Genomic DNA, 18526 nt, shown 5'->3' with positions numbered 1-18526 from the left:
AGATTATTACTGAGCTACCTAGCCCACATTTTTTTTAGGCAAATAAATGAGTTAGGGGGAGGTGAGAACGCTTCAGGAAATGAAATAAATATTCTATAAAAATCTACAGAATTCAGAAACTCTGCTGAATTGACTGGCAGGGGGTTAATAATTATAAAAGCTACCATTTACTGAATATTTTGTATATGCCAGGCACTGTGACAAATATTTTACATGGATGATATCATTCAATCATCACAAAAATCATAAAGGTAAATGCTATTATTATCACCATTTTATAACTGAGTTAACTTGGGCTTAGAGTATTAAATGATTTGCCCAAGGTCATGTAGTGATTAAGTGGATGGGAGGCAGGATTTGCCACTGGGCAGCCTGATTCCAGAATCAGCACCAGATATACTGCCAACTCGAACAGAAATAGTAACAGGGCAGCTTCTCTATCTCCTTGATGATTAACCCTTCCTTATGCAATAATTCTGATTTTTGAAGACCATTACTTAGAGTTCTAGAAATTCTGGTAGAAATTCCAGGAAATCTGAGGGCTTCTGAGCAATGTGTAGATTGTGGGTCAGAAGCCACCACTTTAAGGGGACAGCTGAGTCTTTCTAATGACATAACGAGACCATCAGGCTAGGACACTTCCTAGGACACTGCCTCTTATGCAGCTTGAAGTCATTTTGCTCAGACTTTATGGAGTCTGGGGGTCCCGCAGCAGGACGAGAGTCTCCTCCACTCATTTGGAACTTAGGAGCTGGCACCTTCCACAACCATTTCTTTTTAGCCCTCATAGAACCTTTCGACAGGGAAGCTAAAAACATATGCTGCTGACTTCCTAATTTTCCTAGGGCCAGGCCTGAGAAATGAGGGCATTCCACCCCAGGGAGTCATCAGGAATGAAGTCATAGCCGTGGAAATTTCCCAGGAACGAGGACACCTGGGAGGAGAAGAAGAAAATGGCAGGTTATTTCCATTATTTACCCCAGCAAAACAAACTGTCCCAAACTTAGGGCCTAAAACAGTGTCAGTAAACTCTGGTCCATGGCCAAATTCGCCTTGCTGCATGTTTTTGAGAATAAAGTTTTCTTGGAAGACAGCCATATCTATTTCTTTATATATCGCCATTGGCCGCTTTCACACTGTAATGGCAGAGTTGAGTCATCGCGACAGAAATTGTATGAAAGCCTAAAATATTTACTATCTGGCCCCCTTTCCAGGAAAGGCTTGCTCACCACTGACCTATGCAAAGAATTTTCTACATCTCACAGTGCTATGGTTTATGTCATTCTGCTGCCGTTCTCCTAGGCTCGCTCAGCTCTAGGATGAACTGGGGGGTGGGTTCAGCTGGGACAGCCATAATAACTGAGCTGCTCTCTCCCTATGTTCTTTCATCCTCAGGAAGGCTGGACCACATCTCCCCCGACCCCGATGCTGGTGGCATCAGCTCCAGTGCACAAGTGTTTACCAAGCTCCTGTTTGCGTCATCCTCATTGACGTTCCCTCAGACAAAGCAAGTCACATGAGCGAGCCCAGGGTTGAATGTGCAAGGTCATTACACAGAGTATGAATACTGGGAGGGATGTTCCCCTGGGAGCTCCCAAGGTAATCATGTATCACACTGGCATTCAATATTTGTTGTTGAATGAATACATGCAATAGGGCTGGCTGGAGGATAGAGTTTATTCATCCATTCATTCCACAAAGGTTTAATGGGCCCCAACCATTGGCCAGGCCTGATCTGAGTGATTGCATTTGCCTGACAATTTGTCTCAAAGTCAACTGCTGATATATTTTTCACAAAAGCTAAACTTGTGTTGATTCTCTTGTTGTGAAGATATATTGAGCTTTGATGTTTTACATGGCATGGAAGCATTTTAATGTACTCTACGAATATTCAGCTCAATGTAGATGAAATGCTCCCCCGAAAAGGAACTCAGAATCATTGTATCTTTATTGTGTCCAGTTTGTGAAATGAAACTACACTTAATGTTTCTCTCTGTTTCCATGAGGCATAGTCTGGGTGGAGTTGATCTCGGAACACAAGCTCTAGGTAGGTGTTTAGTTTCCCTTATGGTGGTATCATCTCCAGGGAGAAGGGTTCCAGAATGGATGACCAGAGTTCTGGATTCTCATCCTGCTCTAGCAGCCCCTCACTTTGTCTCAAGGTAATGAAGTCAAGATCATTTTTTCACCAGACATGAAACACATTTCGCCAATGTCCTGTTTCCCTCCCCTTTTGGGCATAAGCCAGGCTGTACTTCTCTCCTCCTCATCCTTAGATAGAGCCATACACCTTGCTCTCGCCAATGAAATATGAGAGGAAGTGAGTATCACTTAAATCAGCAGGGCTCAATTCCATGACACTCTTTTCTTGCTGCAGTGACTTTTGGCAGCTCATGTAAATAAAATGCAACACCGAGCCATTGTATGCAGGGGGGTCACCCTAAAAAGTCACCCAAACCTACATCTTAGGTGATATAGTCAATAATATTGTAATACTGTTGCATGTTGACAGATGGTAGCTACACTTGTCGTGAGCACAGCATAAGGTATAGAGATGGTGAACCACTATGTTGTACCCCTGAAGCCACTGTAACATTGTGAGTCAGCTACACCCAAAAAAAAAAAAAAAAAAAAGTCACCCCCACAAAAGACAATGATATGGGCAACCAATCAATCTTCCTTGTTTCAAGCCACTGAGATCTCAGAGATGTTTGTTACCACAGCATAGCAAGACGGAGCCTAACAAAACCAGGTTTCCTAGTAACAGCACCACCTCTGTTTGGGAAAAATATTGCAATGCACACAGAAGGAGCACTTACGCCATGCTCAAGCCACAAAGAGAAGCTAAACATCTATGCATGAGATGGGGAAAGAAAGTCTTGCTCTAGAGAGGGAGACAGAGGAGAGGAAGAAAAGAGGAAACTCACAAGATGATGGATCTCTGAGTGCTAACGTCACTCCCCCTTGTGATCCCCAAGTCTTCAGTAAAGTGGACTTTAAACATTGATGAATGAGAGTGCCTGGGTGGCTCAGTCAGTTAAGCGTCTGCCTTCAGCTCAGGTCATGATCCCAGGGTCCCGGGATCGAGTCCCGCATCGGGCTCCCTGCTCAGCGGGGAGTCTGCTGCTTCCTCTGACCCTCCCCTCTCTCATGCTCTCTCTCTCTCTTTCAAATAAATAAATAAAATCTTTTAAAAAAAATTTATGAATGTTTCATAAGAATGAAATTGTTTTTATCATTTATTAATGTGCTTTTGATTATTGTTAATTTGTTTGCTTGTGGGGTTTTTGTTGTTGTTGTTGTTGGTTTGTTTGTTTTGATGAAAGCCAGTGAAGGGCTGAGTTTCAAGACACAGATTGACAGAGGGAGGAATACAGACAGCTCGTGCCACCACCACCCAAGGACTAGAGGCAGAGACGGCCATGAAATAAAAATGCAAGCTGGGCAATGATGCGAGCATTTTACATTGAGGTCATTAAATCCTCATCATCTTACCTTGAAGTTCATTACTACCATTATCCTCGTTTTACAGATGAAGAGAATGAAACACTGAAAAGTTAAGTAAGTTAGCCATGCAAATAGCTCCCCCTTCTGGACCGCTCTCCAAGAGACTGGCTCCTTCTTATCCTCTAGGTCTTAAAGCAACTGCTTTGTCCTCACAGAGACCATCCCCAAGCCCCATGTCCACTGTCATTCTGTATCACAGCAGCTGACATGATCTCTGGCAACTTTTTTTGTATTTTTAATTTATGTATTCTTTTCCTCCCTTCATCTCTTTGCACCCAGTAAGCCTGTTTTGATTAACGAATGGAGAGCAGAGAGGGAATAGTCTCTGCTCCTTCTTTATGAAGGGAAAGCAGATGGAGGGAAGGGGTTTTCTTGTCAGTTTCAGTTGGCTTCTGCAATGGCAAAAAAGTGGAGAAGACACAAAACTGCAGAATCTAAGAGCTTAGGCTCTGAAGTCAGATGGATCGGAGTTCAAATCCCACATCTGTCACCAATCAAGCTGACCCAGCTTGGAAATTCATGTCACTTCCTGACTTCTATGATATGGCACAGAATTAAGCCTATACTTCCCAAACCAGAAGGGGAAAAGGGAGAGGCACAAGGCATAGAGCAAATGATAGGTGAAGTGTCACTTTTGTAATTGTCATTACCATTATTATCGACAGCAACCGCGGCAACATCTCAGCTACTCTCCCTCCCTGTCTCACATGCTGTCCACCCTCTGAGACCCCACAGGGCTGGCAACCAATCCAAGCGAGGAAGGTGGGCCGTACCCAGGCTCCACTGCGCCTTTATGTTAACTCACAAACTGTTAAATGTCCTGATGATCAAAAGTAAAAATGCCATATGATCCAATAATTCCACTACTGGGTATCTACCCAAAGAAAATGAAAACACTCATTCGAAAAGATATCTGCACCATTATGTTTATTGCAGCATTATTTACAAGGGCCAAGATATGGAAGCAGCCTAAGTGTCTATATATATATAATGGGATATTACTCAGCTGTAAAAAAAAAAAAAGGATGAGATCTTGCCATTTGTGACAACATGATGGACCTGGAGGGTAATGTACTTAGTGAAGTAAGTCAGACGGAGAAAGGCAAATACTATGCAATTTCACTAATATGTGAAATCTAAAAAAACAAAACAAAACAAAAACAAATGAATAAACAAACAAAAAGCAGAATCAGACCTATAGCTTCAGAGAACAAACTGATGGTTGCCAAAGGGAAGGCGTTGGGGGGGGGATGAGCAAAATGGGTGAAAGGAGTAGGAGATACAGGCTTCCAGTTATTGAATAAGTCGTGGGAATAAAGGGCACGACATAGGGACTATGGTCCATGATATTGTAATAGTGTTATAGGGTGACAGACGGTAACTATGCATGTGGTGAGTGGGTGATGTAGGGAGATGTCGAATTACTAGGTTGTACACCTGCAAGTAACATAACAATATGCATCAACTATACTCAAATGAAAAATTAAAAAAAAAAAGGAGACAATATTTATGAAACATTTTGCCCCATATGCCACGCTTCAGACAACATGAACTTTCTTTAGCTTAGAGAAACCATTCTCAATGATTTCTCTGAGTTTTACAAAGTCCTTATTTAAGAAACTGAGAGCCAATTTCCAGAGCTTTTAGCACTTTGCAAAACAAAGTGTCCAAGTGTAAGGCTTTTTCAAATGTATGAAATAAGTAATGCCAGGAGTTAATAACTAAGGCATAGTCCCAAATTCCTTAAAATAAAACAAGTTGCTCATCCTCAGAGTACTTTATATCCTTTCAATCTTCGCAACATATGAATGTAGGAATTGCTCTTACCTGAAGATAGAAAAAAGGAGGCTGAAGGAGTAAAATGAACCGAGTGATTGGCAGAGAAGCTTTAATAATACAAACTGCTGCCATTAACCTCTCCTGGTCTTACTTAAGTCTCAGTCATTTTATCTGGAAGTTGGGGATGCCCAGGGGCATGTCAAAACATGGTACCAGTTATTATTATTATTAATTATTATTAGGCCATCACTATGGGCCAGGCTCTGGGGCATGTGCTCACATTTTAACCTTACAGCAACCCCCTGATGTGGAATAATTAAAATTCCCATTTCAAGATGGGAACACTGAGGTTTGGAACAGTTTAGTAACTTGCTAAAAATCACGGGGGTAAAAATGTGATTGGCCTCCTCTGTCGGGTTTCCAATCCAGTGCTGTTATCCACTTGTTGAGTCTGCCTCTCAACTGCCCCTCTGAAGCAGGGACCATCTTGGGCAACATGTGGGCCTACTGTGTTCCAACAGCGGGCAGACAGTGAGAGGATGTGAGCTAGCTGACCCTCAGGTTGCTCATCCCGAGCTTTTTCCAGGTAAACAATTCAACTTTTCCTCTGGCTTTTCTCCCAGTCTTGGTTATTGCTTAGGAACCTGGTCTGAGTTCCTGGGCTTTGTGACACAATGGGTCCCCAACCAATGTTTCAGAATCAAATGGTTAAGCCCTGTGATGGTTAATTTCATGTGTCAACTTGACTGGGCCAAGGGGTGCCCAGATATTTGGTCAAACTTTATTCTTGGTGTATCTACAAGGGTGTTTTCGAATGAGAATAACATTTTAAAGATTTTATTTATTATTTATTTGTCAGAGAGAGAGAGCACAAGTAGGGGGAGTGGCAGGTAGAGGGAGAAGCAGACTCCCCACTGAGCAAGGAGCCCAATGCAGGACTTGATACCAGGACCCTGGCATCATGACCTGAGCCAAAGGCAGACGCTTAACTGACTGAGCCACCCAGGCATCCCAATATCTCCATCTCTTGAATGAGCATAATGCTGGAAGCTGCCTCACATAAGGTCGTTGTAAGTGAAAGCACGTAAAGCATTTAGGATGAAGACTAGCAGATCGCAGGCTCTCCATAAGATTTAGTTATTGCTGTAGCTTACGTGCTATTAAGCACACAGTAAACACTCAATGGATATTTGCTATTGTTATCATCACTAGTTCAATTAAGACCCAGCTAGACCTTAATCTTTCTCTGATATATGTAGGGAACCATGATCTTTTCTTCTGCTAGAATCAAAAAGGCCTCCTTGGAAGACAGAAATTGGATTAAAATAAAAGCTCTCAGAATGTAGGCTCTCAGACTGATCCAAAGTACAAGGCATATAAAGTAATGGCAGGGGAGGGGGGCGGTCCTTTAAGCCTTTCAACATATATTTAATAGAAAATTAAACCCAATCTCAAAATTTCAAAATAAGTAGATTCAAGGGTAATCACAGCACTGGAAATGTCACAATTTTCTAGGGCAAATGCCGCTGATTGGTAGGTAGGTGAGGGAAGGGGAGGTAAGGAGACAGAGGGAATGGTTTGCCTAAAACTAAAATAAAATAATGAAATTAAAAACGAAGTAAAAAATTCCTACTGCCAAGGAATCTGTAGGAGCACTGCCATACTGTAATAAAATGGTCAGGAAAGTTTGAATTCTCATTTGTTTATTCCTTAGCTCATTCCTTCATTTATTGAACATTTATTGCCCAATAATAAATAGTTCCAAATTTTATTATCTAGTGGTGGTGTGTACAAACAACTGCAATCCAGGCTGGAAAGAATTGAGTGTTGTAGAGGAACAATAAAAGGAAAGAGATGTTCACCACAAATTTCCGGGGAAAGTGGTAAATCAAACAATTGTCCAGATCTCTTCACCTCCCTGTAAAGCTAATTTCAGACTGGGTCATCAGTCACGTACCACTGTGTCAGCCTATGAGAACTTTTTCTTGGCTGGTTGTACTAGATATTGATGTTATTGCTTTGTTGTAAACCAAATGCATTTTATTTGAGTATTTTGTTTATCATTTCTCTCCCTCTACCAGAATGTAAGCTTCATGCCTGCTTGGCCTGGTTGCATCCTAAAACAGTACCTGCTCATAGGAGGTGTTCAATAAATACTTGTGGAATGGTTAAGCCAAAAAAAAATGCAACTTCTACTCAAGCACGCAGCTTGGTAGAATGGAACCCAGATGGCCTTTAAACATTCCGATTGGTAGAGGATGCCATAGCAATTGCCCCAAAAGGAGATCAACACCCTCCTCATCTCTCCCTTCTATGGGAGCAGTCCCAACCTCCTCCATCTATAACATGGGCCCCTGGAACTATGTTTCCTTGGTATGATGTTGCATTCTTTTTTTTTTTTTTTAAGATTTTATTTATTTATTTGAGAGAGAGAGAGACAGAGAGAGCACAAGCAGGGGGAGCAGTAGAGGGAGAGGGAGAAGCAGGCTCCCCGCTGAGCAGAAAGCCCAACATGGGGCTCTATCCCAGGACCCTGGGATCATGACCTGAGCCAAAGGCAGACACTTAACCGACTGAGCCACCAAGGCGTCCCATGATGTTGCATTCTTGGTCTTAACTGATTGGACCAAAGCAGATATGTGACCTCAGCTGAGCCAATTCAATTCTCTTTTCTGGGATTTAATTTTGCCTTTGTAAGAAGAGAGGGAGTTCTACAAAAATGACCTCTGAACCCATTCACAGATCCAATGGCAAAGAGAGAGAATATATGTAAAACTACAAAACCCCTTTTGGAAAAGCTGGACAAGATAGAAAAGAACAAAGAAAGAAATAAAAATCACCCATTTATCAGAGTTTGTAATAAGAAAAATGGGAAACAACCTGCATGCCCCAAAAGAAATAAAGTATGGTACATCAATACTAGGCACGACTGTCATGGAAAGATCTACAGAACATATGTTAAGTAACCAAAACAAGGCACAGAACAAAATGTACAATGTGCTACTATTTACACATATATGTTTAAAACTATATATTGCATATAAAGGTCTATAAGAATATAAACCATACTGGTCACCATAGTTATCTCTGGAGAAGAGAGATGTGAAGAGGAACATTTGGGTTTTATGTGAAATATTTTTGTAGTATTTGAATGAATTATGACAGTGCCCTATTCTTATATTACCTTGTTTAATTAAAGGAAAAAACTCAAAATTATGAAAAGATAGTAAGTAGAGTCAACTGTGGCTGGAAACAAGGAAACCTTTTAAGAAGCTGTGACCATCACTCAAATATGAGGCAATGGGGCCTGAACCAGGGCAGAAGGAATGGTGAGAAAGAGAGAAACATGTGATAGATTTCAGGTATAGAGTTGAGACTTGTGATTGACTGAATGTAGTGGGATGGAAGGGGTGCGGTTCAGGGATGAGAGGCAATATACTTTCATAGTAAAGAGCATGGGCTTTGGAATTCACCTGCCAAGACTCAAAGCCCGACTGAGCCATTTACCAGCTAAGGAACATTGGGCAACTTAGTTCATATCTCAGTGTTTAAGTTTGCCCGTTTATAAACGGAGGTGATATTGTGAATCAGTTCATGTAAAGTGCTTAGAACTTCATCATTGCTCAGTCTATGTTGGTTATTATTAGAATGACTTCTGTTATTACCACCACCAGCAGCATTATCATGAACATTATCAGTCCTAGGCCTTAGCTTAGGTGACTAGCTGGAAATAGAGAAAAATATAAAATGATTTAAAGCATTCTCCAAGAGTGAGAGTCAGAGAGGAATAAGGAAACAAGAAGAGTTCACAGGCCTGATTACTGTGGCTTACTAATTAATAGACAGCACCAGGAAGGGAAGGACATCGTGCTGAATAAAACTGCCTAGAACGTTAGGTAAGATTAGGTTGGAAAGAACTTGTATGATTAGCTTATATTTTGGAACAGAGGAACACTGATTGAATCTTTGTCTTTTTTTATGTTTAAAATTTTCAGTATGTATATTATATAGAGACATACACATAGCATGTATATATTAGCATACTCTTATTGTAATGAATTAAAACATGAAGCCAAAGCAAAACATGAACACACACAGTCTCACTTCCTGCCCCTGATCCCTTTCTGTACTTTTACACATGTACCCGACACTACATTGAATACCTAACTTGGGGGGGGTGTCATCAAGATACACTTTTATTATTGTCTTCCATGATCTCTTTAAGATTTATTCAGGTGGAGTAATCTCACTCTGGTCCCAGACAGAAATTCTGTTAGACCCATGACTTTTCTGCTCACTTTTAGTTAAAAGACAGTCCTCAGTTCAGAAATTAAAATGTCCATTCCAACATGTGAACCCAAATTCCAAATTTGATTTGCAATTAGATCTCTTCTGCTCCAGCTGGGGCCTCCTTCTTGCCCCTCTGCTTCTCATCCATGACTAAATTTGGAAGGCAGTTTCTGAGCCCCTAGGTATAAGAGGAGCAAGAAGAGGGAAGAAATGAGTAAATAAGAAAGGTCTTGAACTGTGCAGTACTCCAGACATTCTCTGGTCTGGTAGAGACCAAGTCTTTCACATGGATCACTCTGTAGTGATCTGTAATCACTCTGTAATCACCACCTAGTTCCTGCTGCCATTGACTCTTGTCATGGGGCTTTCTCACTCTCAGGCAGAAGACCGCTGGAGGAGGACTCTGAATGGATCTATTATCTTTCTCTCTCTGTTGCATGGCCCACTTCTGACACAAGGAAATCACTCCAACACCCTTCCTCCAGCAAAATCTGGGAATGCAGGTAGGTCCCAACATGGCCACCTCCACTCTGCTGTCACAGGCAACTCAAACTTCTTCAGCGTATGTCAGGAACCAATCTTTTGCAACTCCCACCTACAGGCATCATATTTCAGATTCCTCAGAATGGACCCAGGCTTGAGGGAAGGAGATGGCCACTGCCCTATGCTACTCACATTTCTCTCAGAAACAAAACAAAACCTCACCAATTCCTCTCCTTCTGCTCCCTAATCCTTTTTAATAGTCTTTTATTTATTATGTTATGTTAGTCACCATACAGTACATCATTAGTTTTTGATGTAGTGTTCCATGATTCATTGTTTGCATATAACACCCAGTGCTCCATGCAATATGTGCCCTCCTTGATACCGATCACCGGGCTCACCCATTTAATATTCTTAATCTGACCGAGGAGTACAAGAGCCAGGGAATTGTTTTGTGACCATTGCCTGTGCATATTCTGCATAAACTGATCTGGCTTTGAAATTTATCATCTATAATAGCTTAATGTTTCAACCCTGAAACTCTCCGACCCCTCATTCTATTTTTCTCCCGTTAAGATTACTTTTCTGGACAATGGGAGATCTTTTAAGAGCAGAAACGCAGTCATCTTTGTATTTTCCTCCACCCCTCCACCGAGAGCTCCTGGCCAGGCACAATCCTTCAAAGGATCCTGAGCTAATCAATCATCGTTGTCGCTTTTTGCACAGCCAAGCGTTAGAGGGCGCTATAACCCCAGGCCGTGCATCGGCTGTCAATGAAGGCCGCTCCCAACGCGCACGTCTTTACGTAGACGTTGGGGGCGGAGCCGTCCTGAGCGCGGTGACTGGCGGCGGCACTGGCGGCAGCTGGAGGCGTAATAGTGCGGGTCGCGGGCTTGGAGAACTTTAGAGGCGGCGGTGGCGCCGGCGTCGACGACGACAGCAGGAGCGGGCCCTGGGCTTGTCGCTCACCATGCCGACTGTGGAGGAGCTTTATCGCAACTATGGCATCTTAGCCGATGCTACGGAGCAAGTGGGCCAGGTAAGTCCCCGAGCGGCCTGCAGGGCCCGGTGCTCCGCGGCCTCTCGAAAGCGCTCCCCAGGCCGGGCGGGGGCTGCTGCTTCGTTCTCCCGCGGGCTCCCAGCCGCCCCGGCTGTTTCGTCGGGGTGGGCCTCTCTGGGAGTGTAGACTCCGGCTTCGCCAGGGAGAGCGCGGGTCCCGGTCCCAGGCCCCTCTGCCTCCCTTGACCAGCCTTTTCTCACCGTGGTGTTTCCTAACTAAGCCTCGTCAGCCCCCCCGTTAATTCTCATCCCGAGCCTTGCCCTGCAGATTGCTCTTAAGTCTTTCTCCTTTCCGGTGGACCTCAGCCCATCGGAAGATTAAATTGAGAGTTCTCAAGAGGTCAGAAATGTTTTTGTCGAGGCAAAAAATCTGCTTTTAATTTAGGAAGAGTGTTTAGCAGACAGAAGTTTGTGAAAAACAGAAGAGAAGCCCTTTTGCCCGGATTTTAACGAGGGTTTACGATTTCATTTATTCAGTACGTTTTTGAGCGCCTACTATACACCAGGCGCTGTGCTGGGCGCTGAAGGTACAAGGTAGAAAGTTACCGTGCTCTCCCCAAATGTACCTTTAGTGAGGGAGACTAATGATAAATAAGAAAGTTGGATACCCGCCTCGGAAAGTGTTGTGAAGAAAATATAACGGGACCGTGCAGTGGCAGGGGGGAGGGGGAGAGAGCGGCTTTAAATAGAGTTGTCTGGCAAGAGCTCTCCGCAGTGTTTCCCCAAGACGCACAGTTTCAGCAGTGTTGAGTTGACCATACGGGCTTCTTCGTGAGTTTTCAAGTACTGGAGTACATTGAACTTAAGGAGCTGGGGGGGTGTGGGGGGTGTGTGTGTGTGTGTTTCTTGGGAAAAGAACCAGGCTCTCCCAGAAGTAATCTTGATCATTGTTGTTAGAAATTCTGTTTCGGTGCTTAGAACTTAATGTGATTCTTCTGCTTGTCTGTCCCATGGAGTAAGAAGTGGAAGATCCTGGAGTCTACTACTAACATTAGCAAGGCTATGTGGCACGGCCCCTCCCAGCCCCTTTTTCTGGACATGTGTAATTCAGGGAAATTATTTCCCAGCTGAACACCACCACCAGAAATTGTGATGTCAGGACCTTCCTTAAGCTTAATCTAGAATTGTAAATATACCAGTTGAAAGTACCAGATTATTTTCCTTCCAAATATATTTCCATTTCGGTAGGGAATTTTGACATCATCAATGAGAAATATACTGACAGTCTGTTGTAGATAAATATAGGGTGTGTGTTAGGTCGGTACTGAAGGAGAAATTTTCTGCCCATTAAGACAAGATTGGAAAAACTATGATCAGTCATATTTTGATTTTGTTGTTGTTCCTAGAAAGATTTAGTAGTGAAGATATTCTCATTCATTGTGACAGATTTGAGGAATATTGTAGCAAATTGTTCTACCTAAAATTGAGTTTGTTGCAGATCAGCAGAGGAGATGGGGTAGAAACCAGGAGTGATCCTCAGTTTGTAGATGGTGCTCTCCCAAAGAGGTAGATCAGAAATTTTTTAGGGAAACTTAGAAACTGTGTACATAGTCATGTCCCATACCCCCTCCCTCATTCTTTTCTGGATAGCAGAAAGGTTGACAGCCACCTAGTCTCTTAGAGCAGATAGAATCCAAACTGGAATTTACATATACATTGTGAATAATTGAGAGTTGCTCACATTTTCCTCTTAATGTCATCTTTAATCTTAAATACCAGGTAAGATTGAGAATTCTCCCTCAAGAGGTCAAAAATGTCTTTCTCAAGGCAAAAAATCTTGCTTTTAATTTGGAAAGAGCGCTTAGGAGACAAGTTTGTGAAAAACAGAAGAGGGGCTTTTTCATTCAGGTTTCAGTGAGGGCCCACAGTTTCATTTATTCAGTACATTTTTTGAGTGCCTACCGTGTGCCAAACACTGTGCCAGTTGCTAAAATTTTAGCACAATTTCTTAGCATGATGTGAGATCGGTACCTTCATGACACTGTAATGACAGCTGTCAGGCAACTATTTGAGACAAAAAGACCTGTGCATAATGAAGTGTAGTGATTTTCTCAGCTCAAACAGTGAATTCTGGGAGGACGGAAGCTGGACTAATCCATATGGCTACTAATTCTGCTCTATTGTGTAATAACTTTTCCCCTTTTAGAGAAAGTCCTAAAACTGCTCACCAAAAAAGATAGTGGGTTTCAGGATACTGCATGTGAATTTTAACTAAAAGCAAGAGCCAACTTAATGGAAAGAACACCACTGACGATTTTTTAAGGAGAAAAAGTATTTACATTCTTAGTGTAGTAAAGCCTGATTTTCGCTTAACTTACAAGGTTTGCAGTCAAGGTCGTTGAGTTTCCTGGCAGGTACCTATCTGGACATTTCTGAGACCATATTTGAGTTTTTATTCTAGAACTTCCTTCTAACGTTTATTTTTATTTGTATCCTTTGTCAAAGAGCCGAGTACCACCGTTGCTCGTGCTGCTGCCGTGAGGGGAGTGCCCTCCTCACTACTGTCAATTCTACTCTGAGAGTAATGCTCTCTGAATATGTTAGGAAAAACACAAGTTCTTTGAGGTTTTCAGCTAATTTTCCTCAAACAGATCGGATGTTTCTCTTGATGAACCTGCTTGACACTGTGTATTCATTTATAGTACTTCAGATTTATATTTTATTTCACGTGAGGACTTCTCTTCTTCCCTTACCGAATTATAAAGTCTTGAGGTTAAGACTCATTTTTTTGTTTCTCTCCTTGCACTGTGCCTTGCTCTTCAGTAGACATTTTTTCTTTAAAGTTGAAGAAGTATATTCAAAGAAAGAGCAGGTGTAATTATATTAATAATAAAATTTATAATTATACAGTTAATATGTTATATAATAAATGATATATAAATGTAATTACTGTGTGTACACATGTATATATGAATGAAGATGAGAACTTTATACTCTCACATCATATATTTAAACCATGAGTGTCTTTTCTAATAAGCAAACTTCAAGTGATAAATTCTAAGTGAAGCATTATTTAATGCCTCAAAACCCTCCAGTCTGTCTGCTTCCCTCTTGTAGCTCCTGTTTTCCACCTACTGTTCGGCTTCCCTTCCCCCAGCTCTGCTTCTGCTACTACTACCCTTCCGTTCTCCTTCCTCTGCCGAGTGTTCCATTACCTCCCTAGCCCCCTTTCCACTGTGCTCTGCCTAGAGCGCCCAACTCGCCATCATAGAGCAAGCTGTGGTCCATTATCTACATTTGTTTCTAATTTTTCTGAATTTACTTAATTTTTAAATGTAGATATATTTAGTTTTTAATTATGTAGTCAAAAAAAATTTTAAAGTTAAAAAAAAACACCTGTGAAAGGACTGGGGCAGTTAGGCTGAGTTAAGATCAATATAATGCCGGGCGCCTGGGTGGCTCAGTCGTTAAGCATCTGCCTTCAGCTCAGGTCATGATCCCGGTCTTGGGATCAAGCCCTGCATCAGGTTCCCAGTTCAGCGGGAAGCCTGCTTCTCCCTCTCCCAGTCCCCCTGCTTGTGTTCCCTCTTTTGCTCTCTGTCTCTCAGTCTGTCAAATAAATAAATAAAATCTTTAAGAAAAAATCAATATAATGCCTGAACTCCGATTTCTCCTTTGTTCTCTTACACGGGAGTATGTTGGCTCTTCATGGAAGAGTGTAAGCTTGATTGATTTATATTTCATGAAATAGCACACTCTTTTTTTTTGTATGATTAAGCTAAAATCACAGACCAAGTTTATAATCCCTCAAAAATAAGTAAAAGTATGAATAGTCAATAATATTGTAATAATGTTGGATGATGACAGCGACTACACTTAATTGTAGTGAACATTGAGTAATATATAGAATTGTCAAATCCCTATGTTGTACGTCCGTATGTCAGCTATACTTCACTAAATAAAGTGTTAATTCAGTATTACATACAAACTAGATTATAAATTGAAGAAGAAAGTAACATAGCTTAGCATATCCGTTTTCTTTTTATGTCATACTTGAGAAATACGTTTGTTGGAACTATATCATTTCTTCTCTAAAATAAATGTTTAGGGGCACCTGGGTGGTGCAGTTAAGCAGCCGACTCTTGGTTTTGGCTCTGGTTGTGATCTCAGGGTCATGAGATCGAGCCCCGTGTAGGGCTCCATGCTCAGGCAGAGTCTGCTTAAGATTCTTTCTCCCTCTCTCTCTCCCCTTCCCGCTGCTGCTCTCTCTCTCTCTAAAATAAATAGATCTTAATAAATAAAATAATTGTTTATTTCCTAGAAGCTGCATCCTGGTCTCAAACATGGCTTTACCTGGCATGTCACTGATCACTTAAATATATTGGTTGTGTTTTGACAATCACTATCACAAATTTCTTATTGTAGAAGGTATCTGCTGAATGTGGATCTTATTGTAGCTGACTTTTTACTTGAAAATATTTTAGTGATTTCTTTAGAGTTTGCTTTTTTAATTAGCTATTAAAAGCACACAAATATATGGGCGCCTGGGTGGCTCAGTTGTTAAGCGTCTGCCTTCGGCTCAGGTCATGATCCCAGGGTCCTGGGATCGAGTCCCACATCGGGCTCCCTGCTCAGCGGGAAGCCTGCTTCTCTCCCTCTCCCACTCCCCCTGCTTGTGTTCCTGCTTTCGCGATCTCTCTCTCTCTCTGGCAAATAAATAAATAAAATCTTTAAAAAAATAAAAAATAAAAAATAAAAAAAAATTAAAAAATAAAAGCACACAAATATGTAGTTTCAGAAATGCATTAAAATATTTACAATTAAAACTTATTAGGATTACAAATTTATCTAGCTGAAATATACTCTTGTGTTGGAAGAGAAAAAAATAAGCAGTGCTGTGTAGTATTTGAAATAGTTTATTATGGTTACAATCTGTCTGTCACTAAATCACTGTGATCATTGAAAATATCACTTATATTTTGTTTCCTGCTTGGAAAACCAGAAGTAATAACTACTTTAGGAGATTCTGTAAAAAGTCTTCTCCCTATGCTACAGTTAGAAGACAAAGAGCTGGCAAAGAAGAGAATTTTATTTTGCATTATATGAAGGGTAATCAGTGTGAAGTCTGTTAGTAACGTTTATAGAAATTATTTGATAAAACTGATGCCTGCCCATGGTAGAAACTTAGATTTCTAGTTTGAATATGTTAAAATGCTTAACTTTTCAAAGCACTTGCTGTGTTTGGGATGCTGTATCTCAGTGTACATGCTTGTATGGAGCCTATATTTAGGATTCAAGTTTTCCCTCTGACAGTCCTAGATCTGGCAAGCTTTCTTTCTCTCTTCTTTTGTTAACAAAGATCTCAGAACTTAAAGAGGCTTGGTATTAGGCACAGATCTTGACTTTAGAGCCTTTCAGAACTGTGTTCAGGTCTGGATCTGCTACTTGTCTAGCTGTGTAGCTCTGGACAAATTATTTCACTTTCTGAGTCTTGGTTTTCTCATCTAAAAAATAGGGATAGTAGGAACACCTAACTCACAGGATTACTGTGAGGCATGTACACAAGGCATTACTCAGTCCCGGTAGGCTTTCAATAAATGTCGCTAATGATTCCTTTTTACTCTATTCAGATATTTTTTTCTTGACAAGAGAATGAATTGTTTGAAGTAGGGATTCTTCAACTAATTTTAGATAATGTAAGGAATTTCTTCAAAAGGCTTTATAAGTAAAGCTTTGTTTGATTTAAAGGAACTTGGATTTGATACCCTGCAAAAAGTAAGGGTGTCAGAACTGTTTAAAACTTTGATTTTATGAAGTCTATCTGGAAGACATGAGACAAACCACAGGAATGTACAGTGGTAGAGAAGTTAGCCATAATTTTTCAAACCTTTGCATTAAAAAGTGTATAATATGCTTTTGAAGTAGTAACTCCTGACGACTGATTTTGTGTCTGCACTTCATGAGGAAGCTAACCTAATTCAGGAAATGTTTCTTATTTAGGAGTTGGTGTTATGTTTAAGATATTAAAAGGAGTTGTCAATCAGTTGGTGGAATTTTAGTTTGGTGGAATTTTAGTTTTTTGGAACTAATTTTTAGAATTTATGTTTTTTAGATAGGTTGGCAGTATTTGAAGTTTCAATCTAGTATTTTTGCAGAATATATTAAAACCTGTACTTTAAAATATCTAATTGTGACTGTAGCCTTTTTGATACTAGAACACTTTATTTCTGTTATTAAAGTCCTTAATTGAGATCCTACTGTACCCAAGTAACTTTGCATTTTGCTTTATTTTTTCCACTTAACATAGTATTGTCCATGAAAAGAGTTATTATAAAACTAAAGTTTGGGCAATTCTATAATCCACTGGATTTTTATTGGTTATTTTCCTTTTGATGGCATGGAAGTATCTAAAACACATATCTAAAGCAGAGCATTGCCTTGAGCAGAGTAAGTAAACACTATGCTGTGTGCACATTTGGTATCATTATTATAATGTTTAATGTTTTTCAGTAATTAGAAGTTTTATTCATATGTCCAAACAGAAGGTGTATCTATAATCTCAGGATTTATTACTCCTGTTTGCCAGCTTGATCATTGTCATTTAAGAAAAGGACTGGTTTGGAGGCAAGGTGTAAGGGGGATTGGGAACTTGTTGACCCTTCACATTATGAGTATCTAAGGGAGAGCACTTCCGAAGTTTTTTTTTTTTAAGGAAACAAATGAGGGGCATCTGGGTGGCTCATTCGGTTAAGCATACAACTTTTCAGCTCAGGTCATGATCTCAGGATTATGAGATCAAGCCCTGCGTTGGGCTCTGTGCTGAGCATGGAGTCTGCTGGAGACTCCCTCTCTCTCTCCCCTTTTTCCTTCTCCCTTCCCCCCACCCCCTTGTGTGCTGTCTCCCTCTCTCTCTCTCAAAAATAAATAAATAAAAGGAAACAAATGAGTTTTTAATGTATTCTAATAAAAAGTAAATATGTAATATTAGAATCTATCTTAATCCAAAGTTAACTATCTAGAATGAATGACTGTTTTTGTATCATAAAATAAATGAAACCAAAAAAGCTTCCTAACCTCCCTGTTATTGCTTAATTTCAAGATTGTATTCTTTCTACCTTCATCAAGGTGCTAGTTGAAATCAGATAAATATGATTAAGTAGATGTAACACAATTCTTTGAGAATTCTATGATATGATATTAATTATAATGTTTAACCATGAATATGGTCACAAGGTCAGGTCAGTAATCACTAGTACAAGGAAGCCTTGGTGCATCAGCAAACTTATTTGCTTTCTCCATTTAAAATTCAAGTCCTCCTTCTCTCTTTCCCAACTGACAAATAATGCATGGGGGCGGGGAGAGGGCAGGGGAGAAGATGGTAGGAATATAGGTGTCCAATTTAAACAGTAAGACTCCAAAAATAAGCCCTACTTTTTTTTAGCCTATGTAAAACTTTTCTAATTTAAAG

The 18526-nt window shown here is 40.7% G+C and overlaps 1 protein-coding gene across 2 annotated transcripts in view; it reads left to right on the top strand.

Moving 5' to 3' along the window:
• Positions 1–10870: 10870 nt before the first annotated feature.
• Positions 10871–18526, top strand: part of API5 (apoptosis inhibitor 5) — a 28174-nt gene continuing 20518 nt past the window's right edge. For both annotated transcript variants that reach the window (XM_036097682.2, XM_036097681.2), the window contains exon 1: positions 10871–11098. In XM_036097682.2, coding sequence (XP_035953575.1) covers positions 11030–11098 — 69 coding nt within the window. In that variant the 5' untranslated portion in view covers positions 10871–11029. The remainder of the gene's footprint in view (positions 11099–18526) is intronic.

Source organism: Halichoerus grypus, chromosome 11 (assembly GCF_964656455.1).
Source record: "Halichoerus grypus chromosome 11, mHalGry1.hap1.1, whole genome shotgun sequence".
Taxonomy (NCBI): domain Eukaryota; kingdom Metazoa; phylum Chordata; class Mammalia; order Carnivora; family Phocidae; genus Halichoerus; species Halichoerus grypus.
Note: the sequence above shows the minus strand (reverse complement) of the source record. Positions and strands in the feature narration are given on the sequence as shown.